Source organism: Bufo bufo, chromosome 1 (assembly GCF_905171765.1).
Source record: "Bufo bufo chromosome 1, aBufBuf1.1, whole genome shotgun sequence".
Classification (NCBI taxonomy): domain Eukaryota; kingdom Metazoa; phylum Chordata; class Amphibia; order Anura; family Bufonidae; genus Bufo; species Bufo bufo.
The window spans coordinates 677,483,375-677,509,671 of NC_053389.1; the positions used below are offsets into that span (position 1 = coordinate 677,483,375).

The 26,297-nt window shown below is 46.3% G+C and overlaps 1 protein-coding gene across 1 annotated transcript in view; it reads right to left on the reverse strand.

Moving 5' to 3' along the window:
* LOC120985893 (ras and EF-hand domain-containing protein-like) overlaps window positions 1-25,642 on the reverse strand; it is a 70,243-nt gene extending 44,601 nt beyond the window's left edge. The window contains exons 1-5 of the mRNA XM_040414105.1: window positions 25,027-25,642; window positions 9,962-10,117; window positions 9,309-9,399; window positions 8,342-8,437; window positions 6,859-6,936 (exon numbers count right to left, since the gene is read on the reverse strand). Coding sequence (XP_040270039.1) covers window positions 6,859-6,936; window positions 8,342-8,437; window positions 9,309-9,399; window positions 9,962-10,117; window positions 25,027-25,340 — 735 coding nt within the window. The 5' untranslated portion in view covers window positions 25,341-25,642. The remainder of the gene's footprint in view (window positions 1-6,858; window positions 6,937-8,341; window positions 8,438-9,308; window positions 9,400-9,961; window positions 10,118-25,026) is intronic.
* Between the last annotated feature and the right edge of the window lie 655 nt (window positions 25,643-26,297).

The window sequence follows — 26,297 nt, forward strand, 5'->3', positions numbered from 1 at the left end:
CGCAGGTGCTTAAGTCTATTCTGGTTTATTTGGCGGATGTGCCGGATGTTCCAGTCATAGTTATGGGAGACTTTAACAGTATTGTTAACCCTACACTGGATAAGATGGGAGGGGGCTCTCACTCTCCTGGGTGCGATCTCACTCCATTTGGAAAGCTTCTGCGGGAATCCCTTGTTGGATTTCTGGCGATTGAAAAATCCGTTGACAGTATTCGTGTGTCTCCTCTACCTATGACTCTTGTAGGGGATCACCTCTTATTTGGGGGTCATTCTCACAGATATCTTCAGGACACTAAGTTTAAGATCCAAACACAGTGCTTTATTGCGGCACATCCACATAAACAATAATACAAAATAATAAACACTCGCCCGGCTGGGCTCTTCCTAAACAAACAGATCCCTAAATCACCTAAGTCCCTGTTCACACCCTGTGAACACATGCGGCTTTCTGAGCCAATGTCCCACAGCCTCCTGGCTGTACAGAGCACAGTACGCCCACTGTCTCCAGTCCAGTGTCTCTTGGGGAATCATGGTCTCAGCCCTCCTGGCTTGGACCACACTGACAGAGCCTCCAGGCCTCTGTCCACAGGTCACACTCCCCCCTTGCCGACACCCTGGGAGGTGCTTTGTGCCAGCCTGATTACTTCCAGCTGGTCTCGCCTGTGGTGGAATAGGGGTGTGGACCGAACTATCCACCCCTTCCTTGCCTCTATCCTGCGTGAGACCTGTCACTGTCTCACACTCTTTATCGAGGATTGACCTCATATTGGGGAATGCTGGTATGGGGCGCTGTCTCAGAGATATCCAATACTTACCACGTAGACTCTCGGACAACTCTCCGGTTCTGGCGATCGCTGACTTTCAGCCTACCAGAATACGGAGAAACATGGTCTGGAAGTTCAACCCGCACTGGTTGTATGTGTTACCGGATCTGGGGGGGGGAATAGGTGACAAACTGAAGGAATATTTTGACATCAATCTCCCGTCGGCATCTAAACTGGTGGTGTGGGACCTATTTGAGGGTGCTGTTAATAGTGGATATTAATGCTAAAAAAAAAACTAAACTAAACTGACGGTACAAAGACTGACTACCACGGTGGGGCTCTTGGAGGCAGCACATGTCGCTGCTCCAACGGCGGACACTGAGACAAGGTGGAAGGAGGCGCAGGAAAAATTCAATGACAAATTGTTGCAAAGTGCAAAGAATAAGAGAGTCTTCCAAAAGCAGTCCTATTATGAGGAGGGCGAAAAAGCGGAGAGACTGTTGGCCTTAATTTCCAGAGCTCAACAGCAGACATCATATATAGCGGCGCTCAGGGATTCAGAGGGAGTAATAAGAGATGATCCTGACAAGAAAGTTCATATTATGCAGTCCTTCTATTCCTCGATGTAGTAGTCCAAGACAACAGCTTCAGAGGAGGAGATTCGGGAGTTTTTACAGCGGCTGCCGCTGCGTACCCTTTCGAAGGGAACAATGAGATATGTTAGATGCCCCAGTAACCCTTAAGGAGTTGGAGGAGGCTTTAGGATCCATGTCTGATAATAAGGCACCAGGGAGAGATGGCCTACCTCCTGAATTGTATAAACGGTATGCATCCATACTTTTGCCCCAGTTGCTGGAGGTTTGCAGAGAGGCGAAAGAAGCGGGACGCTTGCCTGCCTCGATGAATGAAGCTATAATTGTGCTCATTCCGAAGCCTGGTAAAGATGATAAAGAAGCGGATTCTTATAGACCAATTTCGCTCCTGCAGACAGACGTGAAATTGCTAGCGAAAGTGATGGCAAACAGACTAAATCGGGTTATTACGATGCTTATCCACACAGACCAGGCGGGCTTGATGCCGAATGCTTCCACTGCTGTTCATGTCAGAAGACTTTTTCTGAATATTCCGGCGAGCCAGATCCACACCTAGTGTGCGGCGGTCGCATCTCTTGATGCGGCCAAGGCATTCGACAGTGTGGAATGGCGATATTTATGGCTAGTGCTAGAAAGGATGGGCTTTGGACATCACTATATAGAGTGGGTACAACTTCTGTATGCATCTCCGAAAGCCGTATTGTGGATTAATGGTAATTTGTCGGACTCTTTGAGCTGCATAGGGGGACGCGACAAGGGTGTCCCCTTTCACCGCTTTTGTTTGCGGTGGAGCCTTTGGCGGAAGCTTTGAGACGAGCAGTCTCAGTGCGAGGTTTTCAATATGGTGAGCTGACTGAAAAAGTTGTGCTCTATGCAGATGACCTACTGCTGTTCATGGATGACTGGAGGAACTCCCTTAAGGGAGCCATGCAGATCATTAATGACTATGGTACACTATCTGGTCTTCGCATTAATTGGACGAAGTCCGTGGTTATGCCATTAACTAACTGAGGCGCCCCGACCTCGGAAGACGCCATGGGTCTTACGATAGTATCCTCCTTTAAGTATTTAGGCGTCAAAATAACCCCTGATACAAGGGATTATGAAAACCTGAATTTAACTCCTTTGCTAAATAGATTTAAAGATAAGGTAAATACATGGATTAAACTGCCGCTCTCCATGGTCGGGAGGACCAACCTTATAAAAATGATATTGATGCCCCAGTTACTGTACTTTCTTCATAATGCACCCTGCTGGATCCCGCTTCATTTTTTCTATAAAGTAAATGCCCTGTTTAGGGATTTAATTTGGAAGAAGGGTATCCCTCGTATTAAACGTACCACTTTGCAACGACCTAAAACGAATGGGGACCTGGCCTTACCAGACCCGTGGTTATATTATTTAGCGAGTCAGTTACAACATATTAGGGGCTGGGGGGGGGGGGGGGGGAATGTAGAGAAGATGAATACGTCAGGAAAGATAGTGGGCTTTCTTCTGGGGCGGCCCTGTTTGTTGTCTGTGCTGGAGGATGGCACCTTTCACACTAAGGGGAGTCAATATGGTGTCCTGCGCACCATTTACAAGGTGTGGTGGAAGGCCAAAAACATAACAAAAGTCTCTGGTTATACGACGTATACCCAGATATGGCCTAATTTTATGTACAAGGAGTTAGACAAAATTACAGCACTGCGGGTGTGGAACTCATAACCTTAATAAGATGGCTCAGATGTACTCGGAGGGTACATTGAAAGAATACACACAGTTACAGCAAGAATTCAATATCCCTAAAAAAAAAAATTATTTGTATTTGCAGCTTAGACACGCTATAAAAGGCACAGGACAAATCAGAAAAAATTGCCCCAGCACCAAAACATAGTATTATAGATCTTACAGCGACAAGTGGTAGTACTCATTAGTACTCATTTCACTTCATTACAGTGTACTTATTGATATGCAACTTAAAGGGAACCTGTCACCAGTTTTATGGTGTCCTAACTAAGGGCAACATAACTAAGTGACTGATTCTCTTAGCACAATGCTGGGTCACTTTCTTTAATTGACCCAGTCAATCTGCCAACATCTTGTATTGAAAAGCTCCAGCTAATAATGATGAGTCCTGAATATTCATGAGCTCCTGACTCTCCCCGCCTACCTGCTGCTGATTGACAGTTTTTTTCCATATGAATCAGCAGCAGCTGGGCAGGGGAGTGGCTATAGCTGAATTAAATATACGCTGGACTGGTCCTAAAAATAGTGGGATATAGGGACAATGACCTCTGCCCAGCTAGGTGTGATATGTCCAATGCGGACTTAATTCATCTCATGTGGAATTGTCCGAGACTGAGACAGTATTGGACAGAGGTCATAGAACTAATAAACACTGTCTTTGATGTAAGCCTAGATGTTGCACCCTTACCATGTGTACTAGGATTTTGAGATCTTGCCGGGCATGGCGAAAAAGAAGCTGGCTATTGGGCGGATCCTATATCAAGCTAGGAAAACTATTGCATTCCACTGGATAGACAAAACACCACCGACGATACATGAACTGGTGGCTAGAGTACACAATTTGGTTCAAATGGAGAAGTATGTTTACCACAAGAGAGGCTCCACCAAAAAATTTGAGACAGTCTGGTTTTCCTGGATGCATTACAGAAATATATAGCCCCTAGGCCAAACACAATTTGTCGATTTACTGTTGCTATAGCTGACGCGCTGGAAAGGTATGACTGTAGAGTGACTGGATGTCATGTACTACTGGGATGAGTGTGTTTATGAGACAGACATGGGATGTGAATCGGGATATAGGGCACACTGTGAGTATGATTGTACATGTTGATCTACTGCCGGACTCATTGCTGGATTCATGGACTTTATTGGTCACGGGACTATGGGTTGGGGGTTACTCTTGTTCTTAATATATTATTAAAAAATCAAATAAAAATATCTGATTCAAAAAAAGGTTTGCCAAACCTGACAATTTCAGCAGGACCATCTTTTTTTCCTTTTTAAATAAACTTTTATTTTCCTTTTTTGAATTCACAGTAAAGAGTATACATTCAAGTAAAAAGGCAGTTAATACAGGATATGCATTATAGCAAATCAGCGGCATGTCGAAAAAGAAAAAAAAAAAATCGTATCCTGCATAACTATACATAGAGATATGTTTCAAATCCTCCCCCCTTCACCCCCTATTGGCTGTCGTCACTGTATAACTAGTCTCACGTGCTGCTCTGTTTCTTTTCCATATCCTCATATATTTTAATTTGCCAAGAGTACTGGATCCATTCATTTAGTGAGGGGGGGGGGGGGGCAGCCCCCCAGTTTTTAATTAAGATGACTTTAGCCGCCATCAGACCCCTCATCCAGATCTGTCTATCCCGAGCCGAAATTACAGTATCCGTAGCAAAGTATCCCAGCATCACCGTCAAAGCCCCAGGATTATAAGAAGACGAGGACTCCTTTTTTAAGGTTACAAAAACCTGGTCCCAAAACCTTTTTAATTTGCTACAGTCCCAAAATAGATGAACGAAATCCACGGTCGGAGATCCACATTTCGGACAGCAGCAGTCGCGGCCTTTATTTTGAGGGAATTTCGCTTGGATTTTAGGGGTATAGTACAATAGATGTAAGATCTTAAATTGAATTAATCTATGGGCGTTAGATATTGTGGCCTTCCTAACATTTCTATAGATACTAGCCCAGTGCAGTGGTGGGCAGTGCAACTCCTGCTCCCATTTGCCCGGGCTCTTAAATACGGTTACAGTTGCCAATGTCGCTCGAAGTTTAGAATACAATCTGGCCATCTTAACCCGCTCTTCTAACTGAGCAAAACAATAATCAAAAAATAGGTTCCCCAGTGGCAAAATATGAGTTTTGTTACTAGTGGCCTGATATGCGCGTTTTAAACTTAAATACATAAACAAATCTAATGGTGAACTATCAGTGAAATTATATTCCGGAAATAACTTGAAGTGTCCCAAAGAGGACAGCAGGACCATCTTATGTGTATGGTGGCCTCCCGACTCTCTCCTAATATCTGAGAGAAGGATGGAACAGTTGGATTTCAACATTCCAGATTTTTTTTTGTTTTGGGGAGATAAGCCACTGCCAGAGATGTCTGTCAAAGGATTTCCCCATTCAGAAAACATGCACACTCGTCCAAACCAAGCATTCGTGTGTATTGTGGGGTCGGAAGAGATAGCTGTTGCCCAAATGAGAATTCAGCTGACAGCTATTGAAAATGTTTGCCAGTTTACCTATATTTATTGAAAAAAATAAGGCACCAAGAAGTAATTGTAGGAATCGAATGAAACTTTCTATGTGTGAATGTAATGATGATATATGTAAGTGATTACAATATTAGAGTGAAAGGATAGGTTTATTGGGGAAAACTGTACCATTAAAATGGGGCTATAGTACCCTGTTGGGCCACCTCTAGCCTGGATACAAGATGAGATATGGTTGGGCATGCAGGTATACAGGTTCCATATGGTATCCTGTAGCACATTTGCCCACAGTTATTGCAGCTGGGCCTCAAGATCCTGCACACTCAGACTGCCGAAGCTGGCGTCCCATCTGGTCCTATAAATGCTCGATTAGCGATATATTGTGCCGACTGGGTAGGCATTATCCTGCAGAAAAATGCCAGTTAGAAACCCTGCCATAATTGGCAATACATGTGGCTGCAGGATGTCCTGCACATATCACCGAGCTGGTAGTGTCCCTCGTATCACTATTAGGGGTGACCGACTGTTGTATGCAATGGCTCCTCAGATTATCACACCAGCAGTTGGGGTAGTGTGTCACTCCACAGCAAATGCAGAATTGAAACACTCACCATGAGGCCTCCATAGTCAAATTTGACCGTTGTGGGATCCCAAACGCAACCTGGATTTGTTACTAAAGATAATCAGTCCAGGTTGCTTATTCCTGACACCACAGCAAATAAAAGGTGGCTGGCTGTCAATGTAATGGAGCAGTGGAAGCAAATTTGCTTCGGCTAATTGACTGAGAAAGGGATGTGTAATGAAGGTGCTAGGTGGTTCAAAAGGTCCTCTCTACTGTTGGTCTGTCTGGCCCGTCCACAGCATATTTGCTGTGTGTGCATGCTCTCACATAACCACTGCCCCCAACATCTCCCAACACCTCTAGGCCTAGATGGTGGGCAATTCGTTAAAACGACCGCTTCTGTCAATCCAATGATGCGCTCCCTCTCAAAGCAGGTCAATTTAGGAAAAGGTCTTCGAGTGCATCATAGAGGCATGTCTAGCAGTCCATGATCTCTCACTAAGAGGTACACTACCCCAAAAGTAGCCTCTGAGAGCCTTTTTATAGGGCAGTGGCGGAAACGCATTTACGCCCTCATTTGGCAAGACTTAGTGTCTAATCAGAACACACATGTAATCATTTACACCTCTGCCAGAAACATAACTGCATGCCAAGTTCTGGAGCAATCTGACATTTCTATCTGGGTGCGTTATGGGACGCAGTTCAGCTTACCTCGGAAAGTTCATAAATTTGTTTCTTAAGCTTTCCACTTTCCTCTCTGGTTTCTTGAGCTTTCTGTTCATCTTTGTGCTTTAGATAGCAGAAAAAGATAAAAATATAGTTAAAGGGTACCCGTCACACCCTTTTATGCTGCCCTCACTGAAAGCAGCATGATGTAGTTACAGACACATTGGGGGGACATTTTGGAAAGCTTTTACACCACTACCGTATCATAAAAAGGTTTAAAACTCTGCAACTTTTCAAACTTTTCATCACTTTTCTGAAGTGGCCAGAAAAGTTGTGAGGCTTAGCGTGATTTACTATACTTTACAGCAGAAACTTGCGTAACATAGCTGAAGCCCTGGGTGGTGTAGATATGAGTTTCTAGCACCTGGTGTGCCAGAGATACGCTTAATTGATAAATTATTGCAGCTTGCTCCAGGGCAGGCCAGTGTAGATAAATTCCCCCCAGCAGTCTCTCAACTGCTAATGTACAGTTTAATGCTGGCAGAGCATGCCCGAGAAGAGTCTAAGTTATTCAGGAGTTCTCCCCTTTTCCTGCCCAGTTGACAGTTTTCACCTAAAGCTCCATTCACACAACTGTGTGCGATTTGCGGACCACAAAGTCGGCCGTGTGCACTCTGTACCGTTGTGCGGACCCTTTCACTTCAATGGGTCCAAGATCCGTAAGATGCAGCCAAAGATAGGACCCAGAAGCACACAGATGGGCTTTAGTGTTCTTCCGGGTCTGTGCCTCCATATGTCCTATCTTTGGCAGCATCTTGTAGATTGCTGACCCACTGAAGGCAATAGGTACGCAACTAGATGTGGGGTGCACATGGTTGGGTGTCTGTGTTTTGTGGATCTGCGGTATGCAGTCGGCAAAACGGACACGGTTGTGTGTATGGGGCCTAAGAAAGAAGCTGCTAGTCATCGGCAGGTGTGCAAGGAGTGGTGGAACTCATGAATAACCGTGACTTCTCAGACATGAGCTGTAGTAGTAATACAATGCTACATATTTTCACCATGGACTCCAACAGTTGTTTTTGTTATAGGACTGCCTGTATTTGAGGAGCACTGTGGAACTAGGAAAAACGAACGTAGAATCAGTTTTTTTTAAATGTGAGCTGCACGTCATTAACTTAGTACTGCATCATCTGTTGCAACTGCAGTATACCATATCACAACTGCTAAAATTCTAAATTTACTTTTTCTATTTTTGGATGGACATTTTTATGTTATTTTTATGTAAGGTTCAACCACATAAATCTCAGAAGAGGAACTGAACAACTGGATGTTAAAGAGCGTTTTACACAGAGGTCTATGTACCAGGAAATAAGCTGTGCATAACATTTCTGTATATGGATTGTACTGGTTACTGGTGGTCCTGACACCATTTTCATTATGGTAGACTATATACTGATATATTAGATTAATATGGACAAGGCAGGGTGATCAGATACTAATTACACGCATCTTACAAGGAGAATCCTACCTTTGCCATCCTGGTAACCCTGGCTTGCAGGTCTGATATTTCAATCTCGTGTCTTCTTTGCATTTCTTGAACTGTAGCTTCAAGTCTTTGTTGCTCCTGAGACAATACATGGACTTTCAGCACAGGGTTTTTAGGTACCGGCGAGTAATAGACACACATGGAGTTCAGCACTTGAACAAATGATTACATAGCAGCATGTTCCTTCCTTATGAATTCAGTGTTGTGAACAATGAAGAAATTACAGGTTTAATAGTAATCCTCCAACTATGCATTACCCACACGCAAATTACAGGAAGCTTGCCAAATCCAAAATGTAGAGAATGTGCCTTGCCCTAGTTCATCTTAATTTATTTGCGACGTCAACATTCCCTGGAGTCTATTTTCATTTATCATTAGCAGGCAAGAAATGCCCGTTCAGCAGATTACGTTTTACTATAAAACAAAGGTCTACTATTTGTGTTTTACCCCTAGATGAAGGCTGAGCACCAAAATGCACATCAGGGGGATGCTTTACACCAGGGATGCCCAACCAAAGACGGACGCTGCTGGGAGCTGCAGTGGATGTCTGTTTGCGGTGTAGCTCCATTGAACGCGAGCGGGTCCGCGGCATTCAAAGTGAAAAACAGCGACAAACTTCAGCTTCAGAATATTTGACACTCAGATACCTGCAGAATAAGCTGCCCCATGTATGGCTACCTGCTGCGGTTTCCCTGTCGAGATGGGACATGTCACTTATTGGTGAAGATTTCAAATCCATGCAGAAAAAAATAAATAAAAATTCACGTCCATATGAACAGCAATGCGGATTCCCACTACTTTACTTTACACAGACTTCACCACTGAATATATGCCCAAATCGTTGTGAATAAATTGCCATGTGGGCATACCCTAATTATATTACTGCCAAACACTCTATATGACAAACACAATACTTAGCAGAGGATTCACCGACTGGGCTCTATCTCACCTCATCACGAATTTGACTTTCTGCTTTCACCAGATGACGCTGAAAATCTTCTTCCAACTCGGCCATCTGTAAGGCTGTCGTCTCCTCAGTTCTACAACATTTATGAGCCGGGATTACAAGGCAGACAAGTTATGGCAGCATCACACAGTACCAGAGAGCAGGAAAAGTAGCACAAGTGAAGTGGAGTGCAGAGCGCACAGAGGATTTCCAGGACTTGCCGAAGGCAAACTGAGAAATCCCTGCAAACATATATTGTTCTGGATCACTGAGATAAACCAAAGCATGTGAGGTCCCACAGGTCATATGGAGCAGACCTCAGCGGAGGTATCGGAATACCTCACTCCTCCAGTTTCATGAACTACGTCATGGATGGAAGGACACTTGCTCCCTCTCATTTTAGACATTTTCAGTCAGATAAAGATGAAAAACACATGCTGAAATGTAAAATCATTGTTTACCCACATATGACTAGACGGACAGCTTGTGAGAGAGCATTCTGTCCCATGTCCTGCTTTCATGCTGTGCTGCTGCCAATGTATCCTGCACAACGTGCCTAACAGACCCTTGAGTCCTATTGTCAGGTGCCCCCTGCAAACCCCCTTCTAGCCATGGTTACGGAGGAGGAAAACTCTGATATCAGACTCCAAACAAACCTTTTCAGAATGGACTCCAGTTTTTCAGTGTTCAGCCGATGAGCACGGAAGTCATGGGACACGTTCTCAAGTAGTTTTTCATATTGTTCAAGGAGGCCAGGTACAGAGACCTCCTGAATCTCCTGGTGTAAGCCCCATAGCTGCTCTCTGGTCTCCCTGCAAACACATGGATCAGAAAGGTTAACAAGAGGAAGGAAACCTGCCTTTTTCTCAGAACGCTGAGGGTTTCCACGATTCACGGCACATAACATTTATTTTACATTTATCGACAGTGTAAAACCTTCTCTTCATTTTCAGGTTTAAAGGGAACCTGTCACCAGGATTTTGTGTATAGAGCTGAGGACATGGGTTGCTAGATGGCCACTAGCACATCCGCAATATCCAGTCCACATAGTTCTGTCTGCTTTTATTGGGTTAATAAAACCCGATACATATGTAAATTAACCTGAGATGAGTCCTGTATGTGAGATGCTGACTCCTCTCAGGTTAATTTGCATATGTATCAAATCAGGTTTTTTTTACACAATAAAAGCACACAGAGCTATGGGGACTGGCTATTGCGGATGTGCTAGCGGCCATCTAGCAACCCATGTCCTCAGCTCTATACACAAAATCCCAGTGACAGGTTCCCTTTAAAGAGGACCTTTCACTGGAATAAAAAAAATCTAAACTAACTGCAGGCTCCACCCAGTTGAGCCGAACATATGAAGCTACCGGAACCTATACCGGGAGAACGGAGCGGCGCCCGGGGATAATAGTAAGTGCAGGAAGATCCCTGGGCACCGCTCTACATATCTGTATACTTTGTTTAGATTTTTTATTCTAGTGAAAGGTCCTCTTTAAGTTCCCCATACTATAAGATCTATCTAGCTTCAATGTATTGTCAGGGTGAATCCCACCATAATAAAAAAAAAAAATAATAATAATAAATATATATATATTATACACACACACACACACACACACACACACGGTATTATATAATTAATGTTACTGATGTTATTACTGTACTGCGACTGGCAGCACTGGGGTAAAACCTCAAATCTGATAACATTCATCTCCAAGTGCTTGCTCTGGGTGTTACCCCATACCCAGAAGGCATGCATAGGTTAAATGGCTTCCCATAAAACTGACCTTCTTGGTACAAATCTTCAAAATAAGGTGACACTATATAAACAGCCGGTTATGGCTTAAAGGGGTTGTCCATGCTGTAATGAAAATCCTCCTGTGTGCTGGCCTGTGGCGGGAAGACCGTCGTCTGCTCAGCACTTATTCCTCTGTGCTCATGTGACCATCGGGAATGGATGCGGGTTGAACAGTATAAAGCTGAACAGGAAGACCGGAACAAATCTGGCCGGGACCTGAGCAAAGAGCTTACAGTCACTTGAGCGCAGCCGAGAGTGTGGAATTAATGGTACTCTGGATGGGTAAGTAGTGAGCAGACAGGTCAGCATACAGGAGAACCCGGGGGCTGTATCCCGGCAGATATGGATCCCCTATCCACAGGACGGGGTTTGACTGCAGGTGGCCCCATTCCAGGGACTGCTGAGTACAGGGCTCCGTCATCTCCAGCCGTGCCATAGAACTGAATGGAGCGGCAGTGCACCTACATGATTGACCCTCCATTCAAATGGGGGAACACGCATCCCATACATGTAAATAAGGGTTCCACAAACCCCTTCACATTCTACAGAATATTCCCACACAGAATTGTGGCTGAACCACAAAATAGGATCATGCAGAAATAAAGATTGCCACTAATTCTTGCATATTCCAAGTATCTATGGCACTTCAAGGTGCCAGCCTCGGATTTCTGACGGCAGATCCTCTAGTAAATACACGTCAGTATACACCTGTAAAAGTACTCTTAACAGTTCTTATTTAAAAAAAAAGATTCTGTTTGCAGAAAGTGATCACTGCTAACGAGTGCCCGTTGCTTACGTGCAGAGTAATAAAGCTGGATTATGACTCTCAGCAGGCTACGGCTGGATCGCCAGGAATGTGGGCGATGGCACTTTTCTTTTTATCTTCTACAAACAGGTGTATCTCTTAAGACCAGTTTTACACTCCTCCGTCACAAATACCTACTCTCACATCTCCACAAATGTTTGCTGTCTAGGTGGAGAATTCTGTGACTCAATGACCAGTGACTCACCCTGACCGGCCTCCGCCAACTGGTTCTACCACACAGGTCCCAGCCACTGCTACATTCCCACATAATTGTAAGGTGGTCAGAGCTATAGGTTACAGGTATCACACCTCTACTGCTTCATTAAAGGGGTTGTCTCATGCAGAGAAAGTGAATACAAGGCACTTACTAATGTATTGTAATCATCCATATTGCTTCCTTTGCTGGCACGTTTCCAGGGATTACGACCACCCTGCAGCGCAGATAAAGAGGTGGCCGGGACAGGAGCTGCTGCGTGCATATGAGTGATCCCACAGTCCTAGCTACCAGAGAGGCCGGCACTTTTTCCTATAGTATGCAAACATGACCACCACTGCTGGATTGCAGGGTGGTCGTAACCCCTGGTTACAAGCAGTGTGTAATGTGATGAAAGAATGAATCCAACCAGCAAAGGAGGCAATATGGACAAATCACAACACATTAGTAAGTGCCTTGTATTAACTCTCTCTACATGGTAAATGGTACTTGCTGAAGGGAGACAACCCGGAAATCTTTAATATACGTACTGCCAAAATTTTCATTCCATTTTTTTACTTTACAGGTCAGGGTTATTATCGATACATTTCTATAATTTTTTTAAAGGGGCAGACAGCAGGCAGAGGTATAAAATGAAGAAAAAAAAAACATCCCGCCGACCTGCAGCGGTCATGTGACCACTGCAACCAATCACTGACTTCAACAGTGACCGCGTGCGTGACGCATGCATGAACGGCACTAGACCACTGAGGCCAGTGATTGGCTACAGCAGTCATGTGGAGGATTAACATCACATGAATACTGCAGGCCCATGGCCGGGGACTGGAGCAGCGGGACATGTAAAAGGGGAGTAAGGTTTTTATGTCTTTGGGGGCATGAAAACACGTATATGGCGGTGTACCTGTCTCAACTATTTACTCCCATTCCATTGGGCTGACACAAGTGAAATGTAAAACGTCATGTAAATGTCAGTGACTCAGCCGCCTGGGCTCGTTTTACAGGCAAGACATGGAGGTGAAGTATGTGTGTGGGAGAGAAGGTGAGAGGTAAGTGTGCGCGTCGGCTGCAGACCAAGCTGCTTTCAGAGAACATAATCCTGCTTAAGGGCAAATGTCATTGGATTCAGCAGAGATTGCTGGAAGATTATGCCACAACGGCATGACATTGAACTGAAAAACCAAGAGTTGTCCACGGTTTTTATCAAGTACTGGACACACAGCGCAGGCGCAGAGCCGTTCTTCAGATGCTTCTGCTGGATTCTCAGCATTCCTGGTTGCAATACATACAGTAAAGTAGCCATGTTTGGTGTCCATGGCAATCAAACCACTTGCTTGAATACGCCATCTGGGGACTTTGTGCAGATTTCAGCACTTTGTGAGCATATGACCATTTGGCACAAACTGTGGATGCCACCAGACGAGTGTGAATTGAACCGGACGTCACGTTTTTTCTGGACAAGGAAACGGTATATGTAGTATTTTCTTGTCCAGCAGAATGAGATATTCATTACATGGGGGAACACACCGGAGCCCATGGCAAAAATCACAGCATCTGTAACATACTTTAAATCCCCTTGGTGCCCCAAACGCTAGCTTCTGTGGATCCCCTGTACAAGCGCTATGTGCCGCTGTGTTTATGGGCCTTAAAGTGGACATGTCAGTTTTAGTAACAACCTGCATCCTCTGTGCAATACCAATTCTGGAGCATCTATTCTTATGACTCAATGTTGTGCAATTCCTCTATTATTCTTGCTAGAAGTTTACAAACAAATCACCAGCAGTCTGCAGTAAAGGTACAGATGGGTGTTACCAGTAGTGAGTGTGTCTGACTCTGTACAATCAGCACTGCTGGTGGTAGACTGTGCAGGGATACCCCCATCTGTACCTTTACTAGAAGCTGCTGACCATTCATTCATGGCTTCTACCAGGAATAATACAGGAATGACAGAATATAGAGCCTTAAAGGGAACCTGTCACCTCAAAAATGCATCTACACCTGCCAGCAGTACCTCATAGTAGCCTGCAGCCTGTTAATAACCATATGTTTCATCCTGTTGTCCGCTGCTGCGCAAGTAAAAAAAAAAACGCAGTTTTATTCTCCATCAGCACTATAGTGCCGGCCAGCTTAAAGTCAAGGGGGCAGCGACCTCCTTGCTTCATGTCAAGGTAACCACGCCCCCTAACCATCCCCTCTTGCCTGAGAGTGACAGCCTGCAGTGCGGCCGCGATTCCCCAAGTCTCACGCATGCGCGGTGCGCTCTGTAGTAATGCACTATCCCATCTGCTGCCGCTGTTAGCCAGGTTTCAGCGGCGCATGCATGAGACTTGTGGAATCGCGGCCGCACTGCAGGCTGTCACTCTCAGGCAAGAGGGGGCGGTTAGGGGGCGTGGTTACCTTGACATGAAGCAAGGAGGTCGCTGCCCCCTTGACTTTAAGCTGGCCGGCACTATAGCGCTGATGGAGAATAAAACTGCGTTTTTTTAACTAATGCAGCATCGGACAATGGGATGAAACATATGGTTATTAACAGGCTGCGGGCTACTACGAGGTACTGCTGGCGGTTGTAGATGCATTTTTGAGGTGACAGGTTCCCTTTAAGAATAGATGCTCCACAATTGTTATTACATGGGGAATGCAAGTAGTCACTACAACAGACAAGTCAGGACCGGTGACAGGACCTCTTTAAAGGTGTTCTCCAATATTCAGTACAATTTGTCAGGAAGCAGTGGGCAGTGCAAAATAAAAGAAACAACTCTAACGCACCTTTAAGATGTCCCACCAGTCCCAGTGCCCACCACTCTGCCTGTACTAATGATGACACGTCCATCCGTCTCTCTACAGCCTCTGCAGTCACTGAAAAGCCCAGCTGGTGTTTGGAGCAGTGGGATATATAAAAGGGAAGAGTCCTTTTTTTACATTGCCCAAACAAAGTCTCAGAGACTTCCTTTAAATCAGTGCTTCTCAAATAGTGGGGGCGCCAGGCTCCGTAAAGGGGGGGCTCGTTCAGGGCTGGCCTTTGGGGTGTGCGGGCTGTGCGGCCGCACAGGGCGCCATAGCAACAGGGGCGCCGGGCGGCCGACAGCTCGCAGTGTAATATGCGGCAGGGAGATGAGCGCTTCCATTGTGGAAGCGCTCATCTCCCGTCTGATCAGAGGCCGGCGCAGGCGCTGGACGCAATGTACGGAGCGGGGGCGGGACTGGGAGGAGGAGCTGGGGGCCGGCAATAGCGGTGGGGCAGTGCGGTCACTGTACTATAGCCCCGCCCCACCGCTCCCGCCGGTATACTAATATAAAATTTATTATTGAATTAAAAGTTATTAAACATGCCCCCCTCACTCCTAATAGTACCGTATATCCGAATTTCTTCTGTATAATGCCGGCACGTCCCTCAGTGATGTCACGTGCCTGCGCCGCCTGCTTTATGAATGAAGCAGGCGGCGCAGACAAGTGACGTCACTGAGGGACGCGCCGGCCGCCCGGCCCGCCTGCCGGCATTATACAGAAGAAATTTGGATATACGGTACTATTAGGAGTGAGGGAGGCATGTTTAATAACTTTAAACGGCGGCGGCAGGCACACGGAATCTGTGGATGGCACAGTTATGGGGTGGGGGGGGTCTGTGGATGGCACATATATAACAGTGCCATCCACAGATCCCCCCCATAAGTGTGTGTCCGATCCACAGATCCCCCCCATAAGTGTGTGTCCGATCCACAGATCCCCCCCATAAGTGTGTGTCCGATCCACAGATCCCCCCCATAAGTGTGTCCGATCCACAGATCCCCCCCATAAGTGTGTGTCCGATCCACAGATCCCCGCCATAAGTGTGTGTCCGATCCACAGATCCCCCCCCATAAGTGTGTGTCCGATCCACAGATCCCCCCCCATAAGTGTGTGTCCGATCCACAGATCCCCCCCATAAGTGTGTGTCCGATCCACAGATCCCCCCCATAAGTGTCCGTCATCCACAGATCCCCCCCATAAGTGTGTGTCCGATCCACAGATCCCCCCCATAAGTGTGTGTCCGATCCACATTTCTTTCTTTTTTTATTCTCTTATACGTTAATAAGGATACAGTGTTATGCAGAGGTGTACTTATAACAATTTTATAGACAAATTATACTATTTACAGTCGCGCGGGGGGGGGGGGCGCGAAATGTTTTCTTCTTCCTAGGGGGGGCATGACAGAAAATAATTGAGAAGCACTGCTTTAACCACCTCAGCCCCCAGTGCTTAAACACCCTGAAAGACCAGGCCACTTTTTACACTTCTGACCTACACTACTTTCACCGTTTATTGCTCGGTCATGCAACTTACCACCCAAATGAATTTTACCTCCTTTTCTTCTCACTAATAGAGCTTTCATTTGGTGGTATTTCATTGCTGCTGACATTTTTACTTTTTTTGTTATTAATCGAAATTTAACGATTTTTTTGCAAAAAAATGACATTTTTCACTTTCAGTTGTAAAATTTTGCAAAAAAAACGACATCCATATATAAATTTTGCTCTAAATTTATTGTTCTACATGTCTTTGATTAAAAAAAAATGTTTGGGTAAAAAAAAAATGGTTTGGGTAAAAGTTATAGCGTTTACAAACTATGGTACAAAAATGTGAATTTCCGCTTTTTGAAGCAGCTCTGACTTTCTGAGCACCTGTCATGTTTCCTGAGGTTCTACAATGGCCAGACAGTACAAACACCCCACAAATGACCCCATTTCGGAAAATGCACACCCTAAGGTATTCGCTGATGGGCATAGTGAGTTCCTAGAATTTTTTATTTTTTGTCACAAGTTAGTGGAAAATGATGTTTTTTTTTTTTGTTTTTTTTTTTCATACAAAGTCTCATATTCCACTAACTTGTGACAAAAAATAAAAACTTCCATGAACTCACTATGCCCATCAGCGAATACCCTGGGGTCTCTTCTTTCCAAAATGGGGTCACTTGTGGGGTAGTTATACTGCCCTGGCATTCTAGGGGCCCAAATGTGTGGTAAGGAGTTTGAAATCAAATTCTGTAAAAAATGACGAGTGAAATCCGAAAGGTGCTCTTTGGAATGTGGGCCCCTTTGCCCACCTAGGCTGCAAAAAAGTGTCACACATCTGGTATCTCTGTATTCAGGAGAAGTTGAGGAATGTGTTTTGGGGTGTCTTTTTACATATACCCATGCTGGGTGAGATAAATATCTTGGTCAAATTCCAACTTTGTATAAAAAAATGGGAAAAGTTGTCTTTTGCCAAGATATTTCTCTCACCCAGCATGGGTATATGTAAAAAGACACCCCAAAACACATTCCCCACCTTCTCCTGAGTACAGAGATACCAGATGTGTGACACTTTTTTGCAGCCTAGGTGGGCAAAGGGGCCCATATTCCAAAGAGCACCTTTCGAATTTCACTCGTCATTTTTTACAGAATTTGATTTCAAACTCCTTACCACACATTTGGGCCCCTAGAATGCCAGGGCAGTATAACTACCCCACAAGTGACCCCATTTTGGAAAGAAGAGACCCCAGGGTATTCGCTGATGGGCATAGTGAGTTCATGGAAGTTTTTATTTTTTGTCACAAGTTAGTGGAATATGAGACTTTGTATGAAAAAAAAAAAAAAAAAAACAAAAAAAACCATCATTTTCCACTAACTTGTGACAAAAAATAAAAAATTCTAGGAACTCGCCATGCCCCTCACGGAATACCTTGGGGTGTCTTCTTTCCAAAATGGGGTCACTTGTGGGGTAGTTATACTGCCCTGGCATTTTCCAGGGGCCCTAATGTGTGGTAAGTAGGTAAATGACCAGTGAAATCCGAAAGGTGCTCTTTGGAATGTGGGCCCCTTTGCCCACCTAGGCTGCAAAAAAGTGTCACACATCTGGTATCGCCGTATTCAGGAGACGTTGGGGAATGTGTTTTGGGGCGTCTTTTTACATATACCCATGCTGGGTGAGAGAAATATCTTGGCAAAAGACAACTTTTCCCATTTTTTTATACAAAGTTGGCATTTGACCAAGATATTTATCTCACCCAGCATGGGTATATGTAAAATGACACCCCAAAACACATTCCCCAACTTCTCCTGAGTACGGCGATACCAGATGTGTGACACTTTTTTGCAGCCTAGATGCGCAAAGGGGCCCAAATTCCTTTTAGGAGGGCATTTTTAGACATTTGGATACCAGATTTCTTCTCACGCTTTGGGGCCCCTAGAATGCCAGGGCAGTATAAATACCCCACATGTGACCCCATTTTGGAAAGAAGACACCCCAAGGTATTCAATGAGGGGCATGGCGAGTTCATAGAAATTTTTTTTTTTTGGCACAAGTTAGCGGAAATTGATATTTTTTATTTTTTTCTCACAAAGTCTCCCGTTCCGCTAACTTGGGACAAAAATTTCAATCTTTCATGGACTCAATATGCCCCTCACGGAATACCTGGGGGTGTCTTCTTTCCGAAATGGGGTCACATGTGGGGTATTTATACTGCCCTGGCATTCTAGGGGCCCTAAAGCGTGAGAAGAAGTCTGGAATATAAATGTCTAAAAAATTTTACGCATTTGGATTCCGTGAGGGGTATGGTGAGATTTTATTTTTTGTCACAAGTTAGTGGAATATGTGACTTTGTAAGAAAAAAAAAAAAATTCCGCTAACTTGGGCCAAAAAAAAGACTGAATGCAGCCTTACAGAGGGGGGGGGGGGGGGGGGATCAATGACAGGGGGGTGATCAATGACAGGGGGGGTGATCAATGACAGGGGGGTGATCAGGGAGTCTATATGGGGTGATCACCCAACTGTCATTGATCACCCCCCTGTAAGGCTGCATTCAGACGTCCGTATGATTTTTACGGATCCGATCAGTCTATCAGTGGATCCGTAAAAATCATGCGGACATCTGAATGGAGCTTTACAGGGGGGTGATCAATGACAGAGGGGTAATCAATGACAGGGGGGTGATCAGGGAGTCTATATGGGGTGATCACCACAGTCATTGATCACTCCCCTGTAAGGCTGCATTCAGACGTCCGTATGATTTTTACGGATCCGATCAGTCTATCAGTGGATCCGTAAAAATCATGCGGACATCTGAATGGAGCTTTACAGGGGGGTGATCAATGACAGGGGGGGTGATCAATGACAGGGGGGTGATCAGGGAGTCTATATGGGGTGATCACCACAGTCATTGATCACTCCCCTGTAAGGCTGCATTCAGACGTCCGTATGATTTTTACGGATCCGATCAGTCTATCAGTGGATCCGTAAAAATCATGCGGACATCTGAATGGAGCTTTACAGGGGGGTGATCAATGACAGAGGGGTAATCAATGACAGGGGGGTGATCAGGGAGTCTATATGGGGTGATCACCACAGTCATTGATCACTCCCCTGTAAGGCTGCATTCAGACGTCCGTATGATTTTTACGGATCCGATCAGTCTATCAGTGGATCCGTAAAAATCATGCGGACATCTGAATGGAGCTTTACAGGGGGGTGATCAATGACAGAGGGGTAATCAATGACAGGGGGGTGATCAGGGAGTCTATATGGGGTGATCACCACAGTCATTGATCACTCCCCTGTAAGGCTGCATTCAGACGTCCGTATGATTTTTACGGATCCGATCAGTCTATCAGTGGATCCGTAAAAATCATGCGGACATCTGAATGGAGCTTTACAGGGGGGTGATCAATGACAGAGGGGTAATCAATGACAGGGGGGTGATCAGGGAGTCTATATGGGGTGATCACCACAGTCATTGATCACTCCCCTGTAAGGCTGCATTCAGACGTCCGTATGATTTTTACGGATCCGATCAGTCTATCAGTGGATCCGTAAAAATCATGCGGACATCTGAATGGAGCTTTACAGGGGGGTGATCAATGACAGGGGGGTGATCAGGGAGTCTATATGGGGTGATCACCTCCGTCATTTATCACTCCCCTGTAAGGCTGCATTCAGACGTCCGTATGATTTTTACGGATCCGATCAGTCTATCAGTGGATCCGTAAAAATCATGCGGACATCTGAATGGAGCTTTACAGGGGGGTGATCAATGACAGGGGGGTAATCAATGACAGGGGGGTGATCAGGGAGTCTATATGGGGTGATCAGGGGTGATCAAGGGCTAATAAGGGGTTAATAAGTGACGGGGGGGGGGGGTGTAGTGTAGTGGTGCTTGGTGCAACATATTACTGAGCTGCCTGTGTCCTCTGGTGGTCGATCCAAACAAAGGGGACCACCAGAGGACCAGGTAGCAGGTATATTAGACGCTGTTATCAAAACAGCGTCTAATATACCTGTTAGGGGTTAAAAAAATCACATCTCCAGCCTGCCAGCGAACGATCGCCGCTGGCAGGCTGGAGATCCACTCGCTTACCTTCCGATCCTGTGAACGCGCGCGCCTGTGTGCGCGCGTTCACAGGAAATCTCGCGTCTCGCGAGAGGACGCACCGGCGCGTCCACCCAGAACAACAGGACCGCCGCAAAGACGCAATCCTGCGTACGGCGGTCCTGAGGTGGTTAAATGGTTTCAGTCATCAGAATTAACCCTATTAAACAAGCTGACATTAGCGATGTGCTAATATCAGCTAAACCTAACTAGCCTATTCCTACTTTTAGCTATGCCCCCGTTACACCAGAAATCTAACTTTTATAATATGCAAATTAGCCTCTAGGAGGGGGGGGGGCGTTGTTCCTGCTCCTAGAGGCTCCGTTCTTCCACCTTTGTCACCTCCCTCCAAGTCCTAATTGACAGGGCAAGGCAGCGCTCGCATCTGTCTGCCAGCTTCCTCACCGCGCCTGCGCCGAATGGCACGAGATTATACCGGAGCACAGGGCTGGCAGACAGATGCGAGCGATGCCTGGCCCTGTCAATTAGGACTTGGTGGGAGAACGGAGCCTCTAGGAGCAGGAACAACGCCACCCCCTCCCACTGCTACTAGAGGCTAATTAGCATATTATAAAAGTTAGATTTCTGGCGTAATGGGGGCATAGATAAAAGTAGGAATAGGCTAGTTAGGTTTAGCTGACATTAGCGATGTGCTAATGTCAGCTAGCTTAATAGGGTTAAATCTGGTGACAGAAACCCTTTAAGTGTAACACATTTTGTAGACATACTTGGGCTCTATTTCTCAGCTCGCATTCAAGACAAAATGAGAAGCATCTGTTTGGCCCTCAGCAGGATCTGCACAACAGATTAGTACAGTAATCCTGAAATAAGAGCGAACCTCCGACCAAGACGCCAAGTGTACAACAGCAAACACACCCATTCTGACAGAACAAGACGACAGTGCCCTCACGGCAAATATTGACTAGCGTCATCTGCATATTCAAAGGGCCTGTCACCACAAAATGCAGTGCAATCTGCAGGCGGCATGTTATAGAGCAGGAGGAGCGGAGCAGATCCATTTATCGTTTTATCAGAAAAGAGTAATTTATACACTTACATTTCTCCTCTTTCTATAATTAAAATGGGGTTGTGTCGGTTCTGCAAATGGCATTTGGAAGTTAATAAAAGGCACTTACTAATGTATTGCGATTGTCCATATTGCCCCCTTTGCTGGTTGGATTCATTTTTTCATCACATTATACACTGCTCGTATCCAGGGGTTACTACCACCCTGCAATCCAGAAACGGTGGACATGCTTGCATACTATAGGAAAAAGCACCACCCTATGTGCGGCCCTGGCCACCAGACAGGCCAATGTTTCTTCCTATAGTCTGCAAGCACGGCCACCGCTGATGGTTTGCAGTAACCATGGAAAAGAGCAACGTATAATGTGGTTGAAAAATGAATCCGGGCAGGAGGTAATATGGTTAATCACACTACATTAGTAAGTGCCTTGTATTACATTTCTCTACATGATAAATACCATTTGTAGACGCGACACAACCCCTTTAAGACCACCATGTACAGCTACCAGTGACTGCCAGCTATCTATGTATACACACTTACTCAGAGAATGCTATCACTGATATCACCTCCCCTGTGTACAGCTATCAGTGACTGCCAGCTATCTATGTATACACACTTACACAGAGAATGCTATCACTGATATCACCTCCCCTGTGTACAGCTATCAGTGACTGACGGCTATCTATGTATACACACTTACTCAGAGAATGCTATCACTGATATCACCTCCCCTGTGTACAGCTATCAGTGACTGCCAGCTATCTATGTATACACACTTACACAGAGAATGCTATCACTGATATCACCTCCCCTGTGTACAGCTATCAGTGACTGCCAGCTATCTATGTATACACACTTACTCAGAGAATGCTATCACTGATAACACCTGCCCCGTGTACAGCTATCAGTGACTGACAGCTATCTATGTATACACACTTACACAGAGAATGCCATCACTCATAACACCTCCTCTATTTACAGCTACCAGTAACATGCCTCACCATTAATTTCGGGGTCTCCATGGGATATGAGTTAGGCTCCATTCACACATCCGCAATTGTAGTCCGCATCCGTTCCGCAATTGTGCGGAACGGGTGCGGACCCATTCATTCTCTAAGTGTGCTGTCCGCATCCGCATTTCCGGAGCGCACTGCCGATCTTCCGGTCCGCGGATCCGGGAAAAAAAAATAGAACATGTCCTATTCTTGTCCGCAATTGCATGAAAGTCAATGAGGGACGGATCCGTTTTCTATTGTGTCAGGACGGATCCATCTTGCTACGCACCACACTGCAGACAGAAAAACGCTGCTTGCAGCGTTTTTCTGTCCGCGACGGGGACGCAACCAAATAGAACGCATTTGGTGCGCTCCGTTTCGTTCAGTTTTGTCCCCTTTGACAATGAATGGGGACAAAACTGAAGCGTTTTCGTCCGCTATTAAGATCCTACGACGGATCTCAATAGCGGAATTGAAAGCGCGAGTGTGAAAGTAGCCTTCCCTGTTCTTGTGACTGTGGGGGTCCCAGCGGTAGGACTTCCACTGATCTAATAGTTTTCCGCCATCCTGTGGATAGAGGATTAACTATAACCCCTTAGTGACCACCCATACACCTTTTTATGGCGGCCCAGTCTGCACGGATCTCGGCTCTCAGATAAGAGCCTGGACTGGACTGCCGATCCAGGCTGTTTAACCCTTTACAATGTGTGCTCCTGCTCGGCCACAGTTTGCTGCGGCCCCACTGATACAGTGCAAGGAACCCGTACTCCGTACACCGCTGACAATTTAAAGCGTGGTTGAAATGGTGAAGGTGTGACTGCGCCAAGAAAGGAAATGTCCCTTCTTGGAGCCATGTACGGACGAACGGCGCTGGAAGGGGGTGTCTGTTTGCGGTTTAACTCCATTCAGTGGGGCTAAACCACAGGCGTCCTAAAGTGAAAAAGCATGGCAAAACCTGCCGTGTGAACGCAGCCAAAGAGTAACACGCACCAAACTTACCACACAGCCGGAAACACTGATACATTTGGCACATGTGGGGTGATAGTAACACTGGTGTCTGTACAGAAGTGACCATAACGTCTGTACGGTATTTCCTCATTTCTCTACAACACCTCAAAAATGTGGGGGAAAAAACAAAACGTTTAAAATGCTTCAAAAACGCCCAACATTTACGGTGCTTTTTCCATGCGTTGAAAGGCGCTGGGAAATATGAAGGAAGCCTATAAGAAGTAAGATGTCATATCAGACGGCCTCCTGTATACCGCACGGCGGAAAAACCCACCAGAAAATATGCAGCATGAGAAGCGCCAATCAACTTTCTGGCAGGTTTTTTCCACTACATGTGAAGGCTCCCATAAAAAGGACATGTATGTGAGGGAAGCACGTCTCCGGCGACAGTGACATGTACCCTGCCATCCTACATGACAATGACATGTATGTGAGGGGGAGGGGCAAATCTTCAGTGACAATGACATGTATGTGAGGGAAGCACGTCTCCGGCGACAGTGACATGTACCCTGCCATCCTACATGACAATGACATGTATGTGAGGGGGAGGGGCAAATCTTCAGTGACAACGACATGTATGTGAGGGAAGCATGTCTCCAGTGATAGTAACATGTATGTGGAGGGAGGCATGTCTCCAGTGACAATGACATGTATGTGAGGAAAGCACGTCTCCGGCGACAGTGACATGTACCCTGCCATCCTACATGACAATGACATGTATGTGAGGGGGAGGGGCAAATCTTCAGTGACAACGACATGTATGTGAGGGAGGCATGTCTCCAGTGACAACGACATGTATGTGAGGGAGGCATGTCTCCAGTGACAACGACATGTATGTGAGGGAGGCATGTCTCCAGTGACAACGACATGTATGTGAGGGAGGCATGTCTCCAGTGACAACGACATGTATGTGAGGGAGGCATGTCTCCAGTGACAACGACATGTATGTGAGGGAGGCATGTCTCCAGTGACAATGACATGTATGTGAGGGAGGCATTACATGTATGTGAGGGAGGCATGTCTCCAGTGACAACGACATGTATGTGAGGGAGGCATGTCTCCAGTGACAACGACATGTATGTGAGGGAGGCATGTCTCCAGTGACAATGACATGTATGTGAGGCATGTCTCCAGTGACAATGACATGTATGTGAGGGAGGCATGTCTCCAGTGACAATGACATGTATGTGAGGGAGGCATGTCTCCAGTGACAATGACATGTATGTGAGGGAGGCATGTCTCCAGTGACAATGACATGTATGTGAGGGAGGCATGTCTCCAGTGACAATGACATGTATGTGAGGGAGGCATGTCTCCAGTGACAATGACATGTATGTGAGGGAGGCATGTCTCCAGTGACAATGACATGTATGTGAGGGAGGCATGTCTCCAGTGACAATGACATGTATGTGAGGGAGGCATGTCTCCAGTGATAATAACGCGTCTTGTACACACTACATAAGGTAAGAGGCGGCTGTGCACACTTGGCGTTACCTGGTCAGGTGCCGGGTCTCGTTCCCCAGCCTCCCCTCCAGCTCCTCCCAGGCAGGCGGCGGCTCGGACTGGTGATAAGCGGACAGGTTGAGGACTTCGGAGACCTCCTGGAAGCCGGCGCAGAAGTCCTGGAAGTCTATCAGCCCGTCTCCGTCCACATCCAGCTTACGGAACAGAGGACGCACGAGGCGCGGCTGGAGCCCGAGGTCCGTGCACACGGACGTGAAGTCCTCCAGCTCCACCAGCCCGGAGTCGTTCACATCGCAGGCGGCGAACAAGCTCCGGAGCTGCTCGATGTCCCGCTCGGAGCCCATCAGCCCGGGGCGGACAGTACAGGTGGGGTCGCTGTGTGCGGCTGCTCCTAGCACCTCATCAGCAGGACGGTCCTAATTCCTGCCCGGCAGCACTAGCTGCAGTAACGGGACGCTGCTGCCTTATAACAGTCCCGGTCGGAGCTCCTGTCGGCAGCATGTCACACGGAGGAGAAGCTCAGCTCGCCCACCTGCACCGCATTCCTATAGGCGAGCCCCCGCCGGCCGTCCATGATGAGGAGTAGTGAGTCCGCTGTGTCCTCCTCACACAAGTGCCTGGTCCCGTGCGGCTCCTCCCCGCACACCGAGCCTCCCGCAGCTCCTCCCTCAGTCACATCTCCGCAACCTGTCCTGTTCCTCATACCTTCCTCCATCTGTGCGGCTTCCCAGGAGGAAATCCCGCAGCCTCCACCACACCTCGTCTTCCTCATGGGTTAAACCCTTTCGGCCTATTTCACAGCAGCAACAGGCTCTGCTCAGGTGCCTCAGCGTTTTTGCAACAGTCTGCATCCGTTAACAACGGATCCGGTTGTATTATGTCTATACCCAAGACGGATCCGTCACAAACTCCATTCCTACGTTTTCTATTGTGTCAGAGAAATCTGATCCGTCCCTATTGACTTGTGAGTTGGATCCGTCTTTCTCCACATCGCAGACAGAAAACGCTGCTTGCAGATTCTGTCCACAATGGGGACGCGACCAAACGGAACGCAATGCATTCTGGTGCGCTCCGTTTCGTTCAGTTCAGTTTTGTCCCCATTGACAATGAATGGGAACATAACGTAAGTGTTTTTCCCTGCTATTGCGATCCTATGACGGATCTCAATAGCGGAAAGCTCTAGTGTGGGTTCACACTACCGTTATGCCATTCCGTTATAGGTTCCGTTTATGGCTACTTTCAAATTATTGTAAGGGTACTTTCACAGTAGCGGCAGGGGACTCTGGCAGGTGAACAGCCTG